Source organism: Solanum stenotomum, chromosome 1 (assembly GCF_019186545.1).
Source record: "Solanum stenotomum isolate F172 chromosome 1, ASM1918654v1, whole genome shotgun sequence".
NCBI lineage: Eukaryota > Viridiplantae > Streptophyta > Magnoliopsida > Solanales > Solanaceae > Solanum > Solanum stenotomum.
In genome coordinates this window covers 5,906,800-5,925,065 of record NC_064282.1, presented here as the reverse complement: position 1 = coordinate 5,925,065, position 18,266 = coordinate 5,906,800, and the positions used below count along the sequence as shown (strand labels likewise).

The window sequence follows — 18,266 nt, the reverse complement described above, 5'->3', positions numbered from 1 at the left end:
GTAAGAAGTAATGGGAAAAGAAATACTTGGCAGGTACAACTATAACTATATGGAGACCTCTTTCGGCTACAAATAATTGATTGATAATAAAGTAGACATAAATTAATTAGATAAAGTATAATAAAACATTTCAATCTAGTCCATAGATATATAAACACCTAAATGGTAGCAATAGGCAAAAAATAAACTTTTCAAAAGGGAAAAAATAGATTTACGTGGACATTTTTGTTGGAGCTAAGCAAAATAAAAATAAACAAAAAGAGTAGATTGTTGTAGAGAAGACATAAAATGATCAAAACTTGATATTTTGGTGTCTTACGTATATAATTAAAGTGAAAACTAAAACCTATACATAAGTGTTATAGTAACTGTTGAAATTCAAAGGACAATCAAATAAATAGAAATATTGTTTTACATTTTTCTAATTCTACAAAACAATGCGTAAAATAATACTATATAAACGTAAAATAAATTATAAAATCTATTATATAAAAACAAAAAAACAAAATTCGTAAATGAAATTTAACCAAACTTATGAAATATGCTAATTAATTAATAAGAATTCTGTTAGTACACTGTTTTTTGCGTCTATTTGTAAAAATATTTAATGAAAAAAACAGAATAATATGAAATCATGAATATAGACTTGAACCCTATAATAAAGACTGAACATTTTAAGAAAAAATCATTACTGGCTTTCGCACTGACCTACATAAATTATACAATAATATTTAATTTATATGGGTTGAACAAAGATATATTTTCAAATCCACATATTAAGAAAAAGATAGTTTTAACTTGAGAAAAGTTATCCCCAATGAGCATAGGCAACTTCAGAGTTGATCTGCCAAATTTTATTGTCTGTTCTTCTGGTAATAGTATAACTAGAAAAACAACCTTAAAAATAATTGCAAGATATTAATTACCTCTACAATTTCATCATTGGACGATAACAAAAGATGTAACGGAAGGGAGCCAAATTCTACTTCACCCAATGATAGTATCAATTATTTTAAGTTTATTTTAAAACTAGGAACTTAACTTATGGAACCAATTAGGTCTAGGTGTATTCTCTTTGGTAATCTTTTTGATCGAGAATTAAACGAGTGAAAATGACTTATAATAACAAGGAATGATATAGTAAAATTATTAATTTATTTATTAATTTACAATAAGTATGACAAGTCAAAACTCAAATATAGATAAATAACTATGGACCATAATACATTACGCTTTTATAATTTATGACTCCTTTTATTGCTTGTTTACCAGAAAAAACTCCTCTTGGTAGTGGATGATAATATTGTAATAAATTAGTTTTAAAACTCCTCTTGTCAATGAATGATATTGTAATAAATTGGTTTTATAAGTCTTGTTAGTGGATGATATTGCAATAAATTAGTAATATAATAATGAGATGTTTTTTTTACAATTAAGTCATATATAGTCAATATCGAATAGAAGTCCACTCATCAGTCCAAAAATTATTATTTTTTTACTATTACATAGGGCTAGACTTGCACTCTTTTTTCTCTATCAATTCTGGGAAAGTCCTAAGCTACTACACTAATGCACGAAAACTCTGTTGCCGCCTCCGTCCCCAATTCCTCCACCGCCGCCGGCGCCGCCGGTGTGCCCGCCGTGGTCAACAACTCACACCTTCCACCACAACCATTACCGAGACGTGTTGTGTTCCGACTTCTCTGCCATGCTTCACGCGTCGGTGGAGTTATCGGAAAATCAGGGTCCATTATTAGACAACTTCAACAAGACACCTCCGCTAAGATTCACGTTGATGTGTCCGCACCAAACGACCACAACCGACTCATTGTTGTAGTAGCCCCTGCTTCAGTAAACAAGAGGATAAGGCTATTGGGCCCCATTGGGGATAACCAGCGGAATGAAGAAATTGATGAAATAGAGGTTTCGGCTGCACAAGAAGCACTTGTTAGGGTTTTTGAGAGAGTGATAGAAGTAACAGCGGAAAATAATGGACTAGTTTTGGGTGTGGAGAATGTTGTGTCGTGTAGGTTATTAGTGAAGGGGAATCAAGTGGGGGCTTTGATGGGCAAAGGTGGAAAAGTAATAGATACAATTAGAAGAGAAAATGGATGTAGGATTAAGGTATTAACTTCAGGAAAGATGCCAAGTTGTGCTTCGCCCAATGATGAAATTGTCGAGGTGATTAATTTCTTGCAAATTCCTTTTAAGGCTGCATGTTTTTCAGGTTTCATATGTAGTATATCAAATTTGAAGTTGCCTATGCTCAATCCCAATTTTCAATTTTTTAAAATTTTACTTTGTAGCTGATTTCATATGCATGATTGTAAGCATATTGATCACATGATTGGGCTTGGGACTTCCATGTTGGATGTCTCAAGTTCGAAACCCCTTGCCAGCGAAAGCAAGTGGTTTGCCTTCTAGGTCGAGCTCGTGTCACCGGGCTTGCCTAGTGCGGGTTACTTCTCTTATGTGGTTTGCGAGCTATTGCATAGGAGCGGGGTTTTACCTTGTGCACACCCAAAGGGTACCGGCTGTGGGTTTCCCTTGTCATAAAAAAATAAGAAATAATATTGATCACATGATTGTAAGCGTATTGGTCACATGATTTTCTTGTGATGTCATTAGGGCTCATTTGGTTTTGTCGTATTGGAAACTCAACGTGTGCATAGCTTCCCCGTAAATATTACTACCATAAATGAAACCTGCAACTATGCTATTGTCTGGTTTCATACCGAAATCCATTGTGGAATAACCTTACTCATATTAGCAATATTAGATCAAATAAATGGCCAAAATGCCCTTGAAAATACTTAGTTAACCATCTGTCGTTATCGCTCTTGTTTGTACTGATGTTTGTAGTATGATTCTTTTGTTATAAGAAAGTGTTTGACATAAGCTGATTACAAGTGCTTAACATGGAATTTTCAATGTCTAAAAGAGGTCACTTATCTCATGTTTTAGTATATCTCCAATTTAACTTTCCTCAAAGTGCTTTATTTGATACCATTACAGAACCAATAGTAGTTTGATTAAAATTGTAATATAGGCTAAGCATATTATTGCTAACAAATCTTCATCCTTCAAAACCAAATACTACAAGTTTTAGGTTTGAATATGAAGACCTAATATCCAACAGTTGAGGTGCGCACAAGATTGTTTGGATACCCCAATTACCATTTTAAAAAATTTAGTTACTTTTAATCACCTTTTGACTATCCATATCTTGTACTGCAATCCATGTATGTCTTGTCTGCAAACCAAACAATTTGTATTGCCAAGTAACATACAGTGGCATTGCCTCTTTTAGTTCTCAGTTTTCTTTCACCATTCTATTTTGAAGAATCAAGTTTTTACTTTGAAACATTGCAAATCATCAGCAAGATTGATTTTAGTTTGTACTAGATCTGCAGAAGCATGCATTCATAGTGAAGTCTAAAAACTTCTTAAACTTTTTGAGCTACTTTCAGAATTATCCTTTTTTCACATGTTATAATTTCACTTCTCTACCTCCCAAGGCAGGGGTAGGTCTGCATACACTCTACCCTCCCCAGACCCCAGTTGTGTGAGATTGCACTGGATATGTTGTTGTACATGTTATAATTTTTCTGCTGTCAGGACCCCTGTTATTGCAGCAGCTATATACTCCAGAAGAGAGTAGCATGACCTTCAGTGAACCTGTAAATGCATAGTAATTTTTTGAAAGCATCGATGCAACAACTTACACTCTTAGCTCTGTAATTTTGCAAAAGTCTACCAGGAAAATCTACATTATAATTGAATATCTTTAACTAAATGGTAACGGCACAATGAATATGTCAGAAGATTTCTGATGTGTTAATTGTTGGTTAATGGCAGATAGAAGGGGATATTCTGGCTGTCAAGAAAGCACTTGTTGCTGTCAGTCGCCGCCTTCAAGACTGTTTCTCCGTTGAAAGGACTAGAACGGTTGATAATGCACCAATTGAGTTAGATTCAGAGCAGACTTTGCCCCCTGAGCCAATTGATCTACCTGCACAAAGGAGTTCAATGTCACAGCCAATAACCACAAGCTCTTTCTCAGGTGCCTCTGGATGTCATTCTGTGCCACTAGAGGCTGACAAGTTTTCCAGCAGTGATTCAAAAATGCCACTACAAGAGGTTGCTTTCAGGATTCTCTGCACAAATGATAAGGTAGGGGCTATAATTGGCAAGGCTGGAACAATTGTTAGGGCTCTTCAGAATGACAGCGGAGCAAGCATTGCTGTTGGGCCAAATGTTGCTGAGTGCAACGAGCGAATGATAACTATTACTGCATTAGAGGTTAGTTGGGGTGTATTTTGTCTTGGGTATCTTTTTATCTGTAATATGTGGTCAAGTGATTTAGTTTTCTTTTTATATAGAATCTAGAAATACGGAAATCTCCAGCACAAACCGCTGTTGTTCTTGTTTTTGATCGGATTCTGGATGCTGGTTCTGGGATGAATTTGGGAACAAGATCACTAATTACATTCCGACTTGTGGTGGCAAACAGCCAAGTTGGTTGTTTATTGGGGAAGGGAGGCGCAATAATTTCAGATATCAGGAAGGAGACAGGTACCAGCATACGGATATTTAGAGGTGACCAAGTTCCTAAGTGTGTCTCGGACAATGATGAAGTTGTACAGGTGAGATTGTTCAGCCTTTGTCCTTTTTTAGCTTCTTCAAACTTTAGAAATACTTTTACTAATGTACCATATATCTGAAACTAATTATTAAGTCATATATGCTTCGTTGTAGATCACTCCTCCAAAAGAAACATAGGACTTCATTTACAGCTTGTTTGTGATGGTTGTTACATATTTTTTCATAATGTATTGTATTGTTTTGATGATTACAATATTTGGATAGATTGTATCGTTTTCCATCATTACATAATGCCTCACATCAGCAATCTAAGGGTGAACCTAATGAAAAAGTAGAATATGGGTAGAGTTATTATATAAAGGTTGGTTAAAAGATCAAATAGAATTATCAAATAATAATCAAAGACGAAATGAGAAAAAAAAAGGTTCTAAGGCGATCACACTAAATCAGTCATTACATTAAATGGAACTTTTTTTCTTTACGTAACGATGAATTTAACAATACAAACAGCAACATGCCCAGTTTAGTCCCACAAGTGGGGTCTAGGGAAGGTAAGTCCACATTGATTGTGTCCTCCCCACTTCCACCTCCCATAGTATATATCTAAATTATATTCAAACTATCTCCTCATGAACACAAGAAAATGAGTTCTACTAGTGACTCTGTCTCCAAGCTATCTCCTCAGGCTTGGCTATGTCCTCAAACTCCAAGGTCAATGCCAATCTAGAAGCTATTTCCCCTCCTACTAGAGCTCTTTGTTCTTGAATCACTTCCAGGTCAGCTAATTGATTTAGCACATTAGGTTTTTGCATTTTTAGATTTCCATGGGTAGTTTTGCTCCACTCTTTTAGCCTCCCCTTTAGGGCGTTTAACTTGGCCATCAGAACATATTCAAGCCTGCCACTGTAGTTAAAGAGGAAAATGAGTTCCACATTTAAAATGAGTTCTCTAATGGAAGTAGGGAAAACAGTTTTACCCTGTGCGCACCCAAAGGGTAGCGGCTTTGGGTTTCTTTTGTCATAAAAGAAAACAAATGAAAGTAGGGAAAACAAGTTCTACTTGTGAGATTCCACATTGATTGTGTCCTCCCCACTCCCACCTCCCCTAGTGTTTATCTAAATTATATACAAATCCTTTTAGGATAATTTTTTTTGCTCAACTACTGAACACAAGAAAATAAGTAGGAAACCCACTTATTTTCCTAGAAAACATTTTCTTCATCCCGAACACACCCAAAATCTCATAAATCTTCTCAATGTTCTCCACAATTCCCCACTTAGAAAATAGCTATCAAAAATCCTATTTATAATAGTACAAAACCTATTTTGACTAGAAACTAGAAAACCTATTCCTATATAACTTGACTATAAATCCTGTTTAGACATGAAATTTTTAAAAATAGCAAATATTAAATCCTAAACAATTTTGGTTTCTTACTCCAACTTCGATTTTTTTTTTTGAGAAATACTCCAAACTTTGAATTAATCTTCAAACATATTAGATTAGTTATTAAAGACTAAATGCATGTTACCCAACTGTCAAGTGCGTCAAATGCACTCACTGCATGAAGAAACTAATAAGTATAGGAGTAATAAGAATTACCTCGTCAAAAACAGGCATGATTTGTTTGTTCAGATAGTTGAGAAATTTGCTGTTTGATAGATTTTGCGATAAAATAAATCTTACTGATCGCACTCCAAAGGATCAGTAAGGTAAAGCCTGAAGATAAGATTTGTACTCGATTTATTTCTCAGTCCCTCTAGTGTGGCGCCGGCTGATTTGTTGAAAAGATTACCCAATCGCTGTACCTGTGGGTCTTCCCCTATGCGGTTCAAGCCATTCGAGGTGATCCTACCCAACATTTATTCGCAAATCCTGTAGTGAAATTGAGACTGCTCAACCTTCGGAAGCTAATTTGTGTTTACACACATTGTTTGTCATACCATTGACCTTTTAAGTTTAAGAGTAAATTGTCCCTTTTTGGATAAATTGAGCAAATTGTTCTTTTTTGGATAAATTGAGCAAATTGTTCTTTTCTGGATAAATTGAGCAAATTGTCCATGTCATAATTATCTCGATTTTCGTTTTAGTTCATCTAGGTTTGACTTACTGGTCCATTAAGTTTAACGATATGCACTGAGTTCATTAATTCTTGGTGATATATTCTTGATGTCAAAATATTAGAGTAATGCACTTTTTTAGTTACAAAATATGCAAGTTTCTTGTGACTGAATCCTGAAATTTCTCTGGAAAAAGAAAACCTTAGGCTTGTTAATACAGAACTATTTTGGCACCTCTCCTTAATATACTAGTTAGAACCCACGATGCACAGTCGATAATCGATATAAAAAAAAAACAATGTTTATTGTCTTGCTTGTCGATGCAAATTAAATATAATTCATTTAACAAAATTGCAGCTGTGGTTTGCTCTTTTATGCAATAATATTATAAATTTAATTACTTTATGAAACTTGGTGAGTTTGTAATTTAAATTAAAAGAGGAGGTATTTCGATATGTCCTTTTTTGTGGAGAATTATCTTTTCATTAGATGATTTGAAAGTTATCAAACACTTCCTTTCACTCATATGTGGTTTCCTGGACCTAGTCAAATCAATCTATATAAAATCAGACATTTTGGTGTATCTGTTGCACTGAGATTGTATTGTATAGATTGCAGGTGAGTTCGTAAATGTACAAGATGCTTTACGAAATGTCACTGGTCGGTTGCGTGATAACCTCTTGGCAGCAAAGGTGTCAAATGGTGGCATCAGTAGAAACAGCTCCCCTTTGACATCTGAAAGTAGTCCCTCTGGCCAAATGAAGGAACCTCCTTTTGGATTTCATCGGTCTAGTGGTGTCTCACATGATAACAATCAACATCCTGAGTTAACGCGGTCTATTAATAACCTTGTACTTTCCAACAAGATAGATCATCCCCCATCACCGGGGCTGTGGTCATCACAGGTGATGAACCGCTGAATGTTTAATTTTCCCTTCAATTTAATGTATGTTCACTGACTTATCCTTGAACATTTCCGTTGGGTTTGGCTATTAGACACGACCCGCAGTAAACCAGAGAGGTGCTTTTGATGTCAGCAAAGGATCTAATTCAGTTAAAGGTGGCATAGAACTTGGAAGGTTGGTGTTTTGCACTGCTTCACAAGCGCCTAATGCTTTTTCAACTGTGACAGGATGTAATTACGAGGGTGGATTCCCTATAATATGATTTTTAGGAAAAAATTCACTGCCTAGATTTACCAAATGGTCATTATAGACTTGGAACAAAAGATATGTAAGATTATCTCGATGCCCGAGTAGAAACTTCTTGATTGTATTCATCAGCTTGTTGCATTTTTCTATTGCTTGCAGTGGAAGCAGATCTGCCATAGTGACCAATACTACTGTGAAGATCATGGTTCCTGAAAACATCATGGGCTGTGTGTATGGGGAGGACGGGAGCAACTTGACTCGTTTAAGACAAGTACGTTTAGCCTTTTGCCCTTTATTAATTGGGTTTGTGGAAGGTAGACAGGATTGTTAAACTCATATGCCTTCTTTGTACTTCATTCACTTTTGTGATGGTGTTTAATCTTTCTGCGGAACTGAATCAGATTTCAGGAGCAAGGGTCATGGTACACGAGCCCCGTCCTGGAACAACTGACAGGATTATCGTGATCTCTGGGACCCCAGATGAAACCCAGGCAGCTCAGAGTCTCCTTCAGGCATTCATACTAACTGAATAACCAATGAACTTACCAAAGAGGATCCCAATTTTGTATACTGAACTAGTACAGTTAGAACTATGTCAAAAGCCAATTATACTTTTATTTTGTATACTCTGTGATGTGATGACTCTGATGTTTCTTTATTTTTAGATAGAGTACTGACATTAATTTTTTGGTATTTTGAGAATACGTTAGGAAATAAGTTTATTCTATGCCCCGTTAACATGCGCAAAACCTTATTCTTTCATTTGAAAAGGGATTAGTTGACATCTTTATTTGCTTGCATCTGAGAATCTTATAGTAACTACCAGAGAAACAATTAGTATTGCATAATGTAGGCCCGAGATGAATTTAAGTGGAGAAACATGTTCATTAAGGATTAATATAGTTCGTCTTTCCAATATTAAATTTAGGCGGCCTGAGATGTTCGTATCAAACCATTTTATCAATATCCCGCCTAGACTAATGTGTTCTGTTCTGGACGGGGCCACATATTCAAATTGAATTTTATCCATGCACATGAACGTATTTAAATTTAACTGATTCCGTTATTTTGTTAATACATATAATCGAATTATTTGACCAATCTCAAATATATTCTTTGGTCAATATTTGCAATTAAAAGAACTCTTTAAACACTAAACGAAGCTTGATTATATAACAACTTTTTAATCGTCATAATTTAAACAAAAAAAAGGAAAAAGTGGAAAAGAAAATTTTAAAAAGAATTTGTAAAATATTATTAAAAAACAAAAATGTTTCTTATATATAAAATTTAGTTCGACTTATCTCTTATTTTTCAAATCAAACTAAACCAAGTAACAATAATTTCTGCTTACATTCGAACAATTGATTATATGGACAAAATTCTTGTTTATATTTTATTTTAGGGAAAATACATAAAAAAAACCCCCTGAACTTGGCACGAAAACTTACTTTAATACTTCAACTACACGGGTGTTTATATACCCCCTAATCTCATTTAAAGTGAATAAATACCCCCTTAATGCTGACGTGGCACAAAGAAAATAGTTAAGAGCGTCTTTCTTTTTTATTAAAAAATTGGTCCCACTAATATATGTATTATATAATTAAAAAAGAAAAAAAAATCATCCACCCGGCCACCCCTACTTTCATCTTCTCCAAACCCACCCACCCCCAATCCCCTTTTTCTTCTTCTGCAACCCTCCCCCCCGCCCCACCCTCCCCAGCCCTTTTTACTTATTTTGAGCCCCCTTATCTCGCCCTTTCTCCTTCTTCGAACACCCCAATTGTACCCTACCTCACCTGCATCTTAACCTTCATCTTTTTTTTTTTGTTTTCAGATCTACTAAAGAGAGAAAAATCATTAAACTTCGTTCCGATCAAACTTGAGATTTCTGTCAAACTAAAGAAAATTTCATTAACACATTTTTATGATTGTTGTATGTCATGAAAAAATAAGGGTTTTTGAAGATGGAATATTGGAAAGGATTTTTTTTTTTTTTTTACTAAAGGGTCGAATTCATCTACATTTTCAGTTGATTTATTTGTCCTCAAATATCAAAGAGAGCAATAAATCGGTAAAAAATTCAATGTAGGTCCATATTTGTTGCAATCTTACATCAATGGATATTGATAGAAAATGTATGAGAATTTTCTCAAAAGAAATTAGTGAAATTGTTAGAAGATATTGAGGTTGAAAATAGAGAAGTCATTAGTGAAAATTAATAATAATCAAGCAAGAAATGAGAAAACACTAATGGATGTGGAAGGTAGTGCATCCATTGGAGAGAGAAGGGAAAAAAAAATTAAATTTTAAAAATTGATTTCTGATATGGGAGAGAGAAGAAGGGAAGGAAAAAACAAAATTTTAAAACTGATTTCCAACACGATTCTGACGTGGCAATGATGTGGCGTTGATATGGCAATGACTTGGCGCGTGTGTAGTATACTTGCCACTGTGAGACTGGTTTTGTATTCTTAGGGGGGTATTTATTCACTTTAAATGAGATTAGGGGTATATAAACACCCGTGTAGTTGAAGTACTAAAGTAAATTTTCGCGCCAAGTTTAGGAGGGTTTTTATGTATTTTCCCTTTATTTTAAGGAAGAATTTTGTCGAGCCTATTTTTTGGGCTTAAGGATTCGGGTTTGCTTGGATATGGTTAAAAGTTTATGGAGCTAGATTTGTTGGATCATAGTAGCTGGCAGTGTGGGGGTAATAACGTCTTTTAGTATTTTTATTTTTTTAGAAAATATAAATCAACGACGTCAAAAATGGCAGAAGCAAATCGCAGAGCTAACATGTACGGACGGGAGACAATGAACGCTGCACTTCACCAAGATAGACACCAGCAAACTCAGATCGACGACGACGATGATGACGACGTCGTCGCTGCTGGCGGCGGCGGCGGCGGTGGTGGAAGTAGAGGAGGAATAGAGTCTATGGACAACCCTACTCCTCACATTCGCTTCGACCAACATCATCACTCTCATTCTCACGCGCTTCACAACGGCGGCGCCGGCGGTTCTATGGAGATGAATGGTGTGGAAGGTGTTTCTCATAACGCCTTGTATGGTCCCCCTTCCGAAATTGTTCCTACTGCTGGTAGTGGAGCTTCCGATCAGCTTACGCTGTCGTTTCAAGGCGAAGTTTATGTTTTTGATGCCGTTTCACCTGAAAAGGTATTTTTTTTACTTTGACCCATCTTCTAGTGCGTACTAAGAATGTTTGCCCCTTTATTTTGTGAATCTTGTGTAGTGTGTTCTTTTATTAGTTTTGCTGAAAAGGTGTTTCTTTTATTTAGCGAGATTGGTCTTCATTTAATTTTTTTGCGTTACTAGGATTCTTGCTGTTTTTGTGTAATGTGCTGTCTACAAGAGATTGAGTGAGTTGGGGGGGAGGGGGGGTTTCAATTTTGGAATTGGGCGTAATTCTGTATTTGGCCAAATGTTCTTGCCTCACTCTCACGTGACTTTTGGAGTTGAGGGGATTCAAGACTCTGAAACTGGTCGTTTCTGAGATTAGATTGTATTTGATTGGTGAATCGGTTAGCTTATATGTGTATGGTGGATTGGTTGATATTGATCAAATTATGAAGCTAAGAGGCCATGCTGGTCTTTTTTATCTTTTTTATCTTTCACGAGTAGGAGTGATTCTCACTGGCATGATTTTAGTATCACTGTAATTAAAATCTACTCAATGATGCCGAGTAAGGGGTTGTTGCTTCATGGGTGAAGTCATGTACATCATAGAAGTGTTAAAAATGATGCACAGAGTGATCCAAATGAGAAGCTGTGGATGCTTTGAGTCTCAACTTCGCTGAGTTAGATTTATGGATACTGAAATTAGTTATTTTAATTGCAATTTGATCGTTATAGTGCTAAATTCACATACTTAAGATTGTTTTTGACGTTGAGAATTGTGTGCTTCACTTCAAATGAGCATGCGCTTTACTTCTCACTTTTCACTTCAAGCTCCATAGTGCTTATTGCATTTTTGCGCTTTTAGAAACACTGTCTAGTATATGCATCTGGTAGTGGAATTCAATCCACCTTTAGTGGGTTTAAAACTTCCAATTGATATTTACAATCATCTTAATAGGGGTAAATTCTGTTTTTATGCTTATTGAGTTTTAGGTTCAGGCGGTGCTGTTACTGTTGGGGGGATACGAAGTCCCTCCTGGCATCCCTGCTGTCAATGTGGCTCCCCAAAGTCAGAGGGTATTCATCTTTATCTCCCGCTTACATTCTTTTACCAGACTGGTGGTTTATAATCAGTTATGGCACTTCCTCGGCAATATTCACAGGCTTCAGGTGACTTTCCTGGAAGATTGAATCAACCACAAAGAGCTGCTTCTTTAAATCGTTTTAGGGAAAAGAGGAAAGAACGGTGTTTTGATAAAAAGATCCGCTATACTGTGCGGAAGGAAGTTGCGATGAGGTAATTAAACTGCAGTTTTTAATGCATGATGTTGTCTTGTTTGCTTGATTGAACCATATTAGGAACTAGTGGAGACAACATGCAAATTGATGTCTGTCGGGATTGATGTCCCATCTGTAATTGCCCATCCTCTGTGCTAATGAGTAATGATTGATAGGACTAATTGAGCTTGACCTTGTAAATTAAGTTGACAAGAAGAGTGGGAAAGACATTGGCTAAGTGCTATACACAAGAGGGGATCAAGCTCTGCGGCAGAGGCTCTACATCAGCTTTATGCATTGCTTGAACTATTTGACTGGAATGGTAAAGGAGGTGTTTTGAAGGCAAGAAGAGCATTTATGTTGAAGGAACATTATTTTCAACTGGGCTGACTTGTTGGACTTGGCGAATCGTATGAGTCAACTTCAACTTTTAGTAATTTTCTACAGAATTACCTTGGTATTGTGGATCAATAAAAATCTTACCTTGCAAAAAAAGTAAAAAGAGTGGAGTTAGTGTGTCATGACTGAATATGTAAATAAAACTATGGCAGGATCACCTGAGGTGCATCTTGCTTTGTCTTGAAAAAGCAGAGTGCACCCTAGGTGCACACACTTATTTCATATCTAAGGCATTGTTTGAATGTGAATATGAAATTTCTAAATGACCTGACTGCTAAAAAACAGTTGCTATGGGACAAAATTCTCACTTCCTCTTTTCCTTAGGTTTGTGCATAAAAAAAGGTCAACTGCAGCATTTAAGGAATGAGGTAGCACTAACTAAAGAATGTTATAACGAGGAAATTGTAGTGCACTAGTTTGACATTGGAAATATAATAGGATAATTAGTGGTGAAAACATTATCCTATAAGAGGGAAGGGAGGTGTAATAGTATTTAAAGGATGAGACATGACCTCCTACTGAGCGCCTTGTATTCCATCAATGCAAGTGTCCCACAATTTTGCGGACTTTGGAGCATGTGGTACAACTGGCACTAAAGTAGTGCACTTCACAATATGAAAACTTGAAACATTGTCCCCCAATCTTTGGTATTTGAATGTGTGGTATTTAAATGGAGAAGGGTAAATGGGCAGGCCTCTATCCACCGAGTTTCAAGCCGTTCGCCATTGGTCCTAGGGATTTCTCAATTGTTAAATATTAGTCCTTTGGCATAAATTAAACTAGTTTTTGGGTATGCGCTTTGCACGTGTAAAACTGAAAAAACACATAAATAGTACTATTAAAAATGGTTTGAGGCCCCCAAGGCCTAGCTCAAGTGGCAAAAGGTGGAGGATTTGTGGCTTAGGNCTTTGGTATTTAAATGGAGAAGGGTAAATGGGCGGGCCTCTATCCACCGAGTTTCAAGCCGTTCGCCATTGGTCCTAGGGATTTCTCAATTATTAAATATTAGTCCTTTGGCATAAATTAAACTAGTTTCTGGGTATGTACTTTGCACGTGTAAAACTGAAAAAGCACATAAATATTACTATTAAAAATGGTCTGAGTTACAAAACTGTGGATAAATGACAATAATTAAAGTAAGAGCCCTCCGTTTCCAATTTAGTGTAGCTGAATTATTATTTTATTCATTTAATAGAAGCCTTTTTTTAAAAGAAGGGACAAATGGTCCATTAACTTGATGGACAATTTGGTTATTCAATTTTAGACTTGAGGTCTTCCCACATTTAGTATAAAATATAAAACATGATTTTTGCATAATAATGAAGACCACATTATGCAATAGAGCACCAAAACGTGTTTTTAGTTCCATTACTTTATTGACTACTGACTATGCCATACGCTCGGGTGCAAGAATGGATATTTTACTAGCTCCTCTCATGTGGCCATGCATCAATCTTCAACTGCAGTATATTTTAATTATAGGGAACTGCTTCCAACCCATGCAAGTGAAATGACTTTTGCTAAAGGATGTCTATAGTGACATCTGACCTTGCAAGTTGTGCAGGTATCCTTAGATGCTAGTTCTTTCTCTAGTCAATATGATTTAATTTTATTCTCTTACTTCATTCTTCTAGAGGGAGGGGTTATAGGGCCCTGTTATGTTTTTGAAGTTATTAATTTCAGTACTTGTCTATATTTTCATCAGTCTTGTAGTTGAAGTTCATGGTTTAAACTAGGTCGTTTTCTTTGTTCTGTTCAGTTGTCTTTATCTGATCTATGTTATATTTTCAGGATGCAGCGTAAGAAAGGTCAGTTTACATCTGCCAAGTCAATACCTGACGAAGTAGGTTCTTCTGCAGATTGGAATGAAGGCTCTGGTCAAGAAGAGCAGGAAACATCGTGAGTTCCATTTTCTGTAGTAGTTGATTTTCCTTTTTTCAACTTATAATATGTTTACCATCCCCGAAAATTCCCCTTAACTAGAACAATTAAACAATTCCCCTTCCTTAGGAGCCAACAGTGGCATTTCACACTTTTGTCCCTTAGTCACTCGAACACCCTGACTTCATGGTTGGAGGTGTAGAGCTTTACCACTAGGCTATACCTCCCTTCTCTGTAGTTGTTCTGTGTTCCGTCATTGAATTTGATGTAAATCTGTGGTCATTTTACAGCAGATTCAATTTTACATGGTCTCGAGGTTCAGAGGTTACTGATCACATTAAATACAATTAACATCTTTCTGAGAAGTTTCTCTTTCCATTTCTCAACAGATGTAGACATTGCAATATTAGTTCGAAATCCACTCCTATGATGCGTCGGGGACCAGCTGGCCCAAGGTCTCTTTGTAATGCATGTGGACTCAAGTGGGCCAATAAGGTTAGTATTGAGTTGAAAATTCACTCATTTCCATGGTTTTTATTTGATTAGGCATAAATGCCTCGTGATGGTTTATTCCATGATCAATATTACTTTTTATTAGTTCCCACCCATTCACATTTTCATTGATTGAGAGCGAGATGTATAAGTAGAGAATTCTACGCAAATATATGGTTCGGACGTTCGGTACAAAGAGCATGCATGGATGACTAGGATATCATGTGTGCTCCAATAGTAGAGGAAAAAAAAAATTCTGCTCAAGTGTATAAAAATACTTTTACCTCCTTCAAATGATTTTTCGCTCTCAATATTGTCCACATGAGAGACAACAGTCACATTCCCTGATTCATTCTTTAAGCTTCCCCTCATAAACTTCCACTCTAATACAGAAAAAACTCCCTATGTCCAACAATAGTTGTCCACTATACTATTTTGGGATATCCAACAATACTTGTCCATTTTATGAAATCAATGGATAATTTTACACTTATTTTCTAATTTACCCTTTATCATTAATTATAGTCATTTCCCTATTACATTTTCAAGGCATTGTATTTATTATATTCAAAGGGTGATGTAGTAAAATTACCCTTCTATTTATAGTTTCTTAAGAAGTATGTAAAGTCAATAGTGGACAAGTATTGTTGGACATAGGGAGTAAAAAATAGGATGGTTTTACCCTATACCCTGCAACACCTGCTGAAGTCCGAATATATTCCTCAGTTAGCAGTAAACACAATAACCTGTGCTCAAATCATATATTTGTAACAGCAAATGTTTGACATGCTTTCCCGCCTTCATGTACATGAGCGCCAAGTGATAGGGATTATCTCTCTTCCTCTCATATCCATTCTGTTAGAACTGCTCCTTATATAGCTTTCCATACGAAGAAACACAGATTTCGTGGTTCAAAAGTGGGAGAAGTCCATATTCTCTCTTATAAGTATCCTGCTATTAATCTTTATCCAGAAAACAAAAGGTGCCTGCTATTGATCTTCTTTTTCCAAAGCAGTATACAATCTTCTCGAGAGTTATTCTTCTTCTTCTTCTTTTTTTGGGTAAAAAGATCTTTGATTCGTTCACCATGGCTTGTAACTGTTGCAATACCCCAAGAACATTATGCACCTTGTATTGCATTTTTCTTTCCGAGTAACTTTGTTTTTTGAAAAACCTTTCTATCTTGTTGTGTGTAACAGCTTTCTTTGGCAATTGTACTTGTGTGACTTCCATTGCAGTATTTTGCTTCTCCTGTCTATCATGTGCAGGATAAAGACAAACATATTGCTCTTTTGTCATCAATATCCCTTTAAGGCTGTTGTTTTGGATGATTAACTTCATTATTAACAAGATACATACTTGGTCAGTACCACACTGTTAACAGATTTTACTTTCAATGAAATAAATCATTTTCTTAGTCACTGTTTAAAAGTAGTTACACATGCACTCTACATTTTGATACAAACCTTAATGTTAGCCTTTTAAATAGATTGAAATAAGTATGCAAACTCCTTGCTCATTTCTAAAAATGAGCTCAAATGTGACCTTTACTTTGTTCAATTACAACTCAAGCTTCCGGAGATTATCATCTGAGTACTGGGTGTTATTATTTGTGTTTGAACTCCTACTTACAACAGTTAAATAATGGAAGTCTATCGGAGCAATGAAATTTTATCCCAACTTTGTTTTTTTCCCTTTTGCCATTTGAAGTATTTTCACCTATCTACTACCTTTTGGACCTTTTCTTCAATATAACTCTCTGTTAGCTCGCTGGACAGGCCTTTGGTATTGATTAACCTGATATGGGATGAATTAGTAGCCCCAGCATGTTTTTTCACATTGATGTCTGATAAAGTTCATGACACACTATTCCTTTTGCTTTTGACATCAAATTCTCCTTCACCTTCATTGTCAAGTTCAAAGAAAATTTCCTGTCTCAACATTCAACAATCATTTCATTCACTGGCAATTTGTTAAATGGTTTTGATGAGTGGGAATGCTGCTTTACTCCCCTTTGATCTGTTTCCGCAGGGAATTTTAAGAGATCTTTCTAAAGTTCCAGCTCCTGGAGCTCAGGACCAAACTGCGAAACCTGGTGAACAGGTACAAAATCTCCACTTTTTTAAAACCATCCTTGAGATAGATAATTGACTTTGTAGAACTCAACAAAAAATAAAAGGTTGATTTTTCAGTTTATTTACTAAAGCTCAATGTCTGTTATACAATTCTCTCCGCTAGAGCAATGGTGAACCTAATGGCTCGGATGCCATGGCTGCTATCATCACTCCAGACGACAACAACCCAGTGGGGTGACTGCTTGAACTGTGAGGGAGAATCCTTCTTTGCAATTATTGTGGTGGCAGTTGATGTTGAAGTGAGATGAATCATTGAGATTCATCTGTTGTACTATCCGCCAAAATTAGATTGTACATAGTAAAATACTGTACTCTTAGGCATCCGACATTGTTAATCGGAGTTTTAGTGTTTTATTCTGGTGTTCAAATGTATAATTGAAATCTGGAATTTGTCCCACGAATCGATACATGCAAGCGTAAAAGCATCTTAAAATAGTTTTTATTTGGTATATGACTACAAATGTGGAAGACCATACGGTTTTTGCTTTTTGTCCCCACAGTTTTGGTCTAGTACAAATACTACACTACAACAATATATTCAGTGTAATTTCATTAACGAATCGTACCTCTATCTCATAAAAAGTATATGCAAACTTTACTTTTATCTTGTTTGAAGATGTGCTTCTGATACGGCATATCCTCCCCTTTTTTGTTTCTTTGAGCTAGTTGATTGTCTACCAAAATTATTCATTAGTGAAGAGAATTATGGGACTGTGGTTCATCAAAAAACTACAATTTCGTTCTTTTTAACCCCTTGGGAGCTAGTGATGTTAATATTAGTTGGACATAACTAAAAACTTTCTGAAGTGTCTCTACTATCATAACACTTTGTTTGAGTGGTTGTTACGTATCGTTTCATAATGTATCGTATTGTATTGTGTCGTATTATATTGTACTTTATTGTTTTAATGAATACAATGTTTGGATAGACTGTATCTTTCTCTATCGTTACATAATGTCACACATTCATAATTTGAATGATAAACCTACAAGTAAAGTAGGTTAATCGGGTAGAGCTACTATGAAAATGTAGGGTAAAACATGAAATATAATTATTATTAAATAATAAATAAAGACAAAATGAGAAGAAAATATTAAGGTAACGATGTGATCACACTAGATC

At 35.7% G+C, this 18,266-nt stretch overlaps 2 protein-coding genes across 2 annotated transcripts; both read left to right on the top strand.

The window, feature by feature from the left end:
• The first annotated feature begins 1,498 nt into the window (after positions 1-1,498).
• Positions 1,499-8,575, top strand: LOC125878207 (KH domain-containing protein HEN4-like). Its single transcript, XM_049559412.1, has 7 exons — positions 1,499-2,181; positions 3,859-4,302; positions 4,383-4,646; positions 7,277-7,570; positions 7,662-7,744; positions 7,976-8,087; positions 8,218-8,575. Exons 1-7 carry the CDS (start codon positions 1,570-1,572, stop codon positions 8,347-8,349), a joined length of 1,941 nt encoding a protein of 646 aa, XP_049415369.1. The 5' UTR covers positions 1,499-1,569; the 3' UTR covers positions 8,350-8,575.
• A 1,978-nt stretch (positions 8,576-10,553) lies between these two features.
• LOC125872933 (GATA transcription factor 28-like) lies at positions 10,554-17,604 on the top strand. Its single transcript, XM_049553748.1, has 7 exons — positions 10,554-10,997; positions 11,952-12,035; positions 12,122-12,255; positions 14,427-14,534; positions 14,906-15,011; positions 17,040-17,111; positions 17,247-17,604. Exons 1-7 carry the CDS (start codon positions 10,590-10,592, stop codon positions 17,319-17,321), a joined length of 987 nt encoding a protein of 328 aa, XP_049409705.1. The 5' UTR covers positions 10,554-10,589; the 3' UTR covers positions 17,322-17,604.
• Positions 17,605-18,266: the final 662 nt, after the last annotated feature.

Excerpts from the sequence above, each read along its gene's own strand:
- LOC125878207 (XM_049559412.1), top strand. The coding sequence starts at position 1,570 with ATGCACGAAAACTCTGTTGCCGCCTCCGTCCCCAATTCCTCCACCGCC. Across the intron at positions 4,647-7,276 it reads ACAATGATGAAGTTGTACAG|ATTGCAGGTGAGTTCGTAAA; the intron begins GTGAGATTGTTC and ends TGTATTGTATAG. Across the intron at positions 8,088-8,217 it reads ACTTGACTCGTTTAAGACAA|ATTTCAGGAGCAAGGGTCAT; the intron begins GTACGTTTAGCC and ends GAACTGAATCAG.
- LOC125872933 (XM_049553748.1), top strand. The coding sequence starts at position 10,590 with ATGGCAGAAGCAAATCGCAGAGCTAACATGTACGGACGGGAGACAATG. Across the intron at positions 12,036-12,121 it reads TGGCTCCCCAAAGTCAGAGG|GCTTCAGGTGACTTTCCTGG; the intron begins GTATTCATCTTT and ends CAATATTCACAG. Across the intron at positions 15,012-17,039 it reads GACTCAAGTGGGCCAATAAG|GGAATTTTAAGAGATCTTTC; the intron begins GTTAGTATTGAG and ends CTGTTTCCGCAG.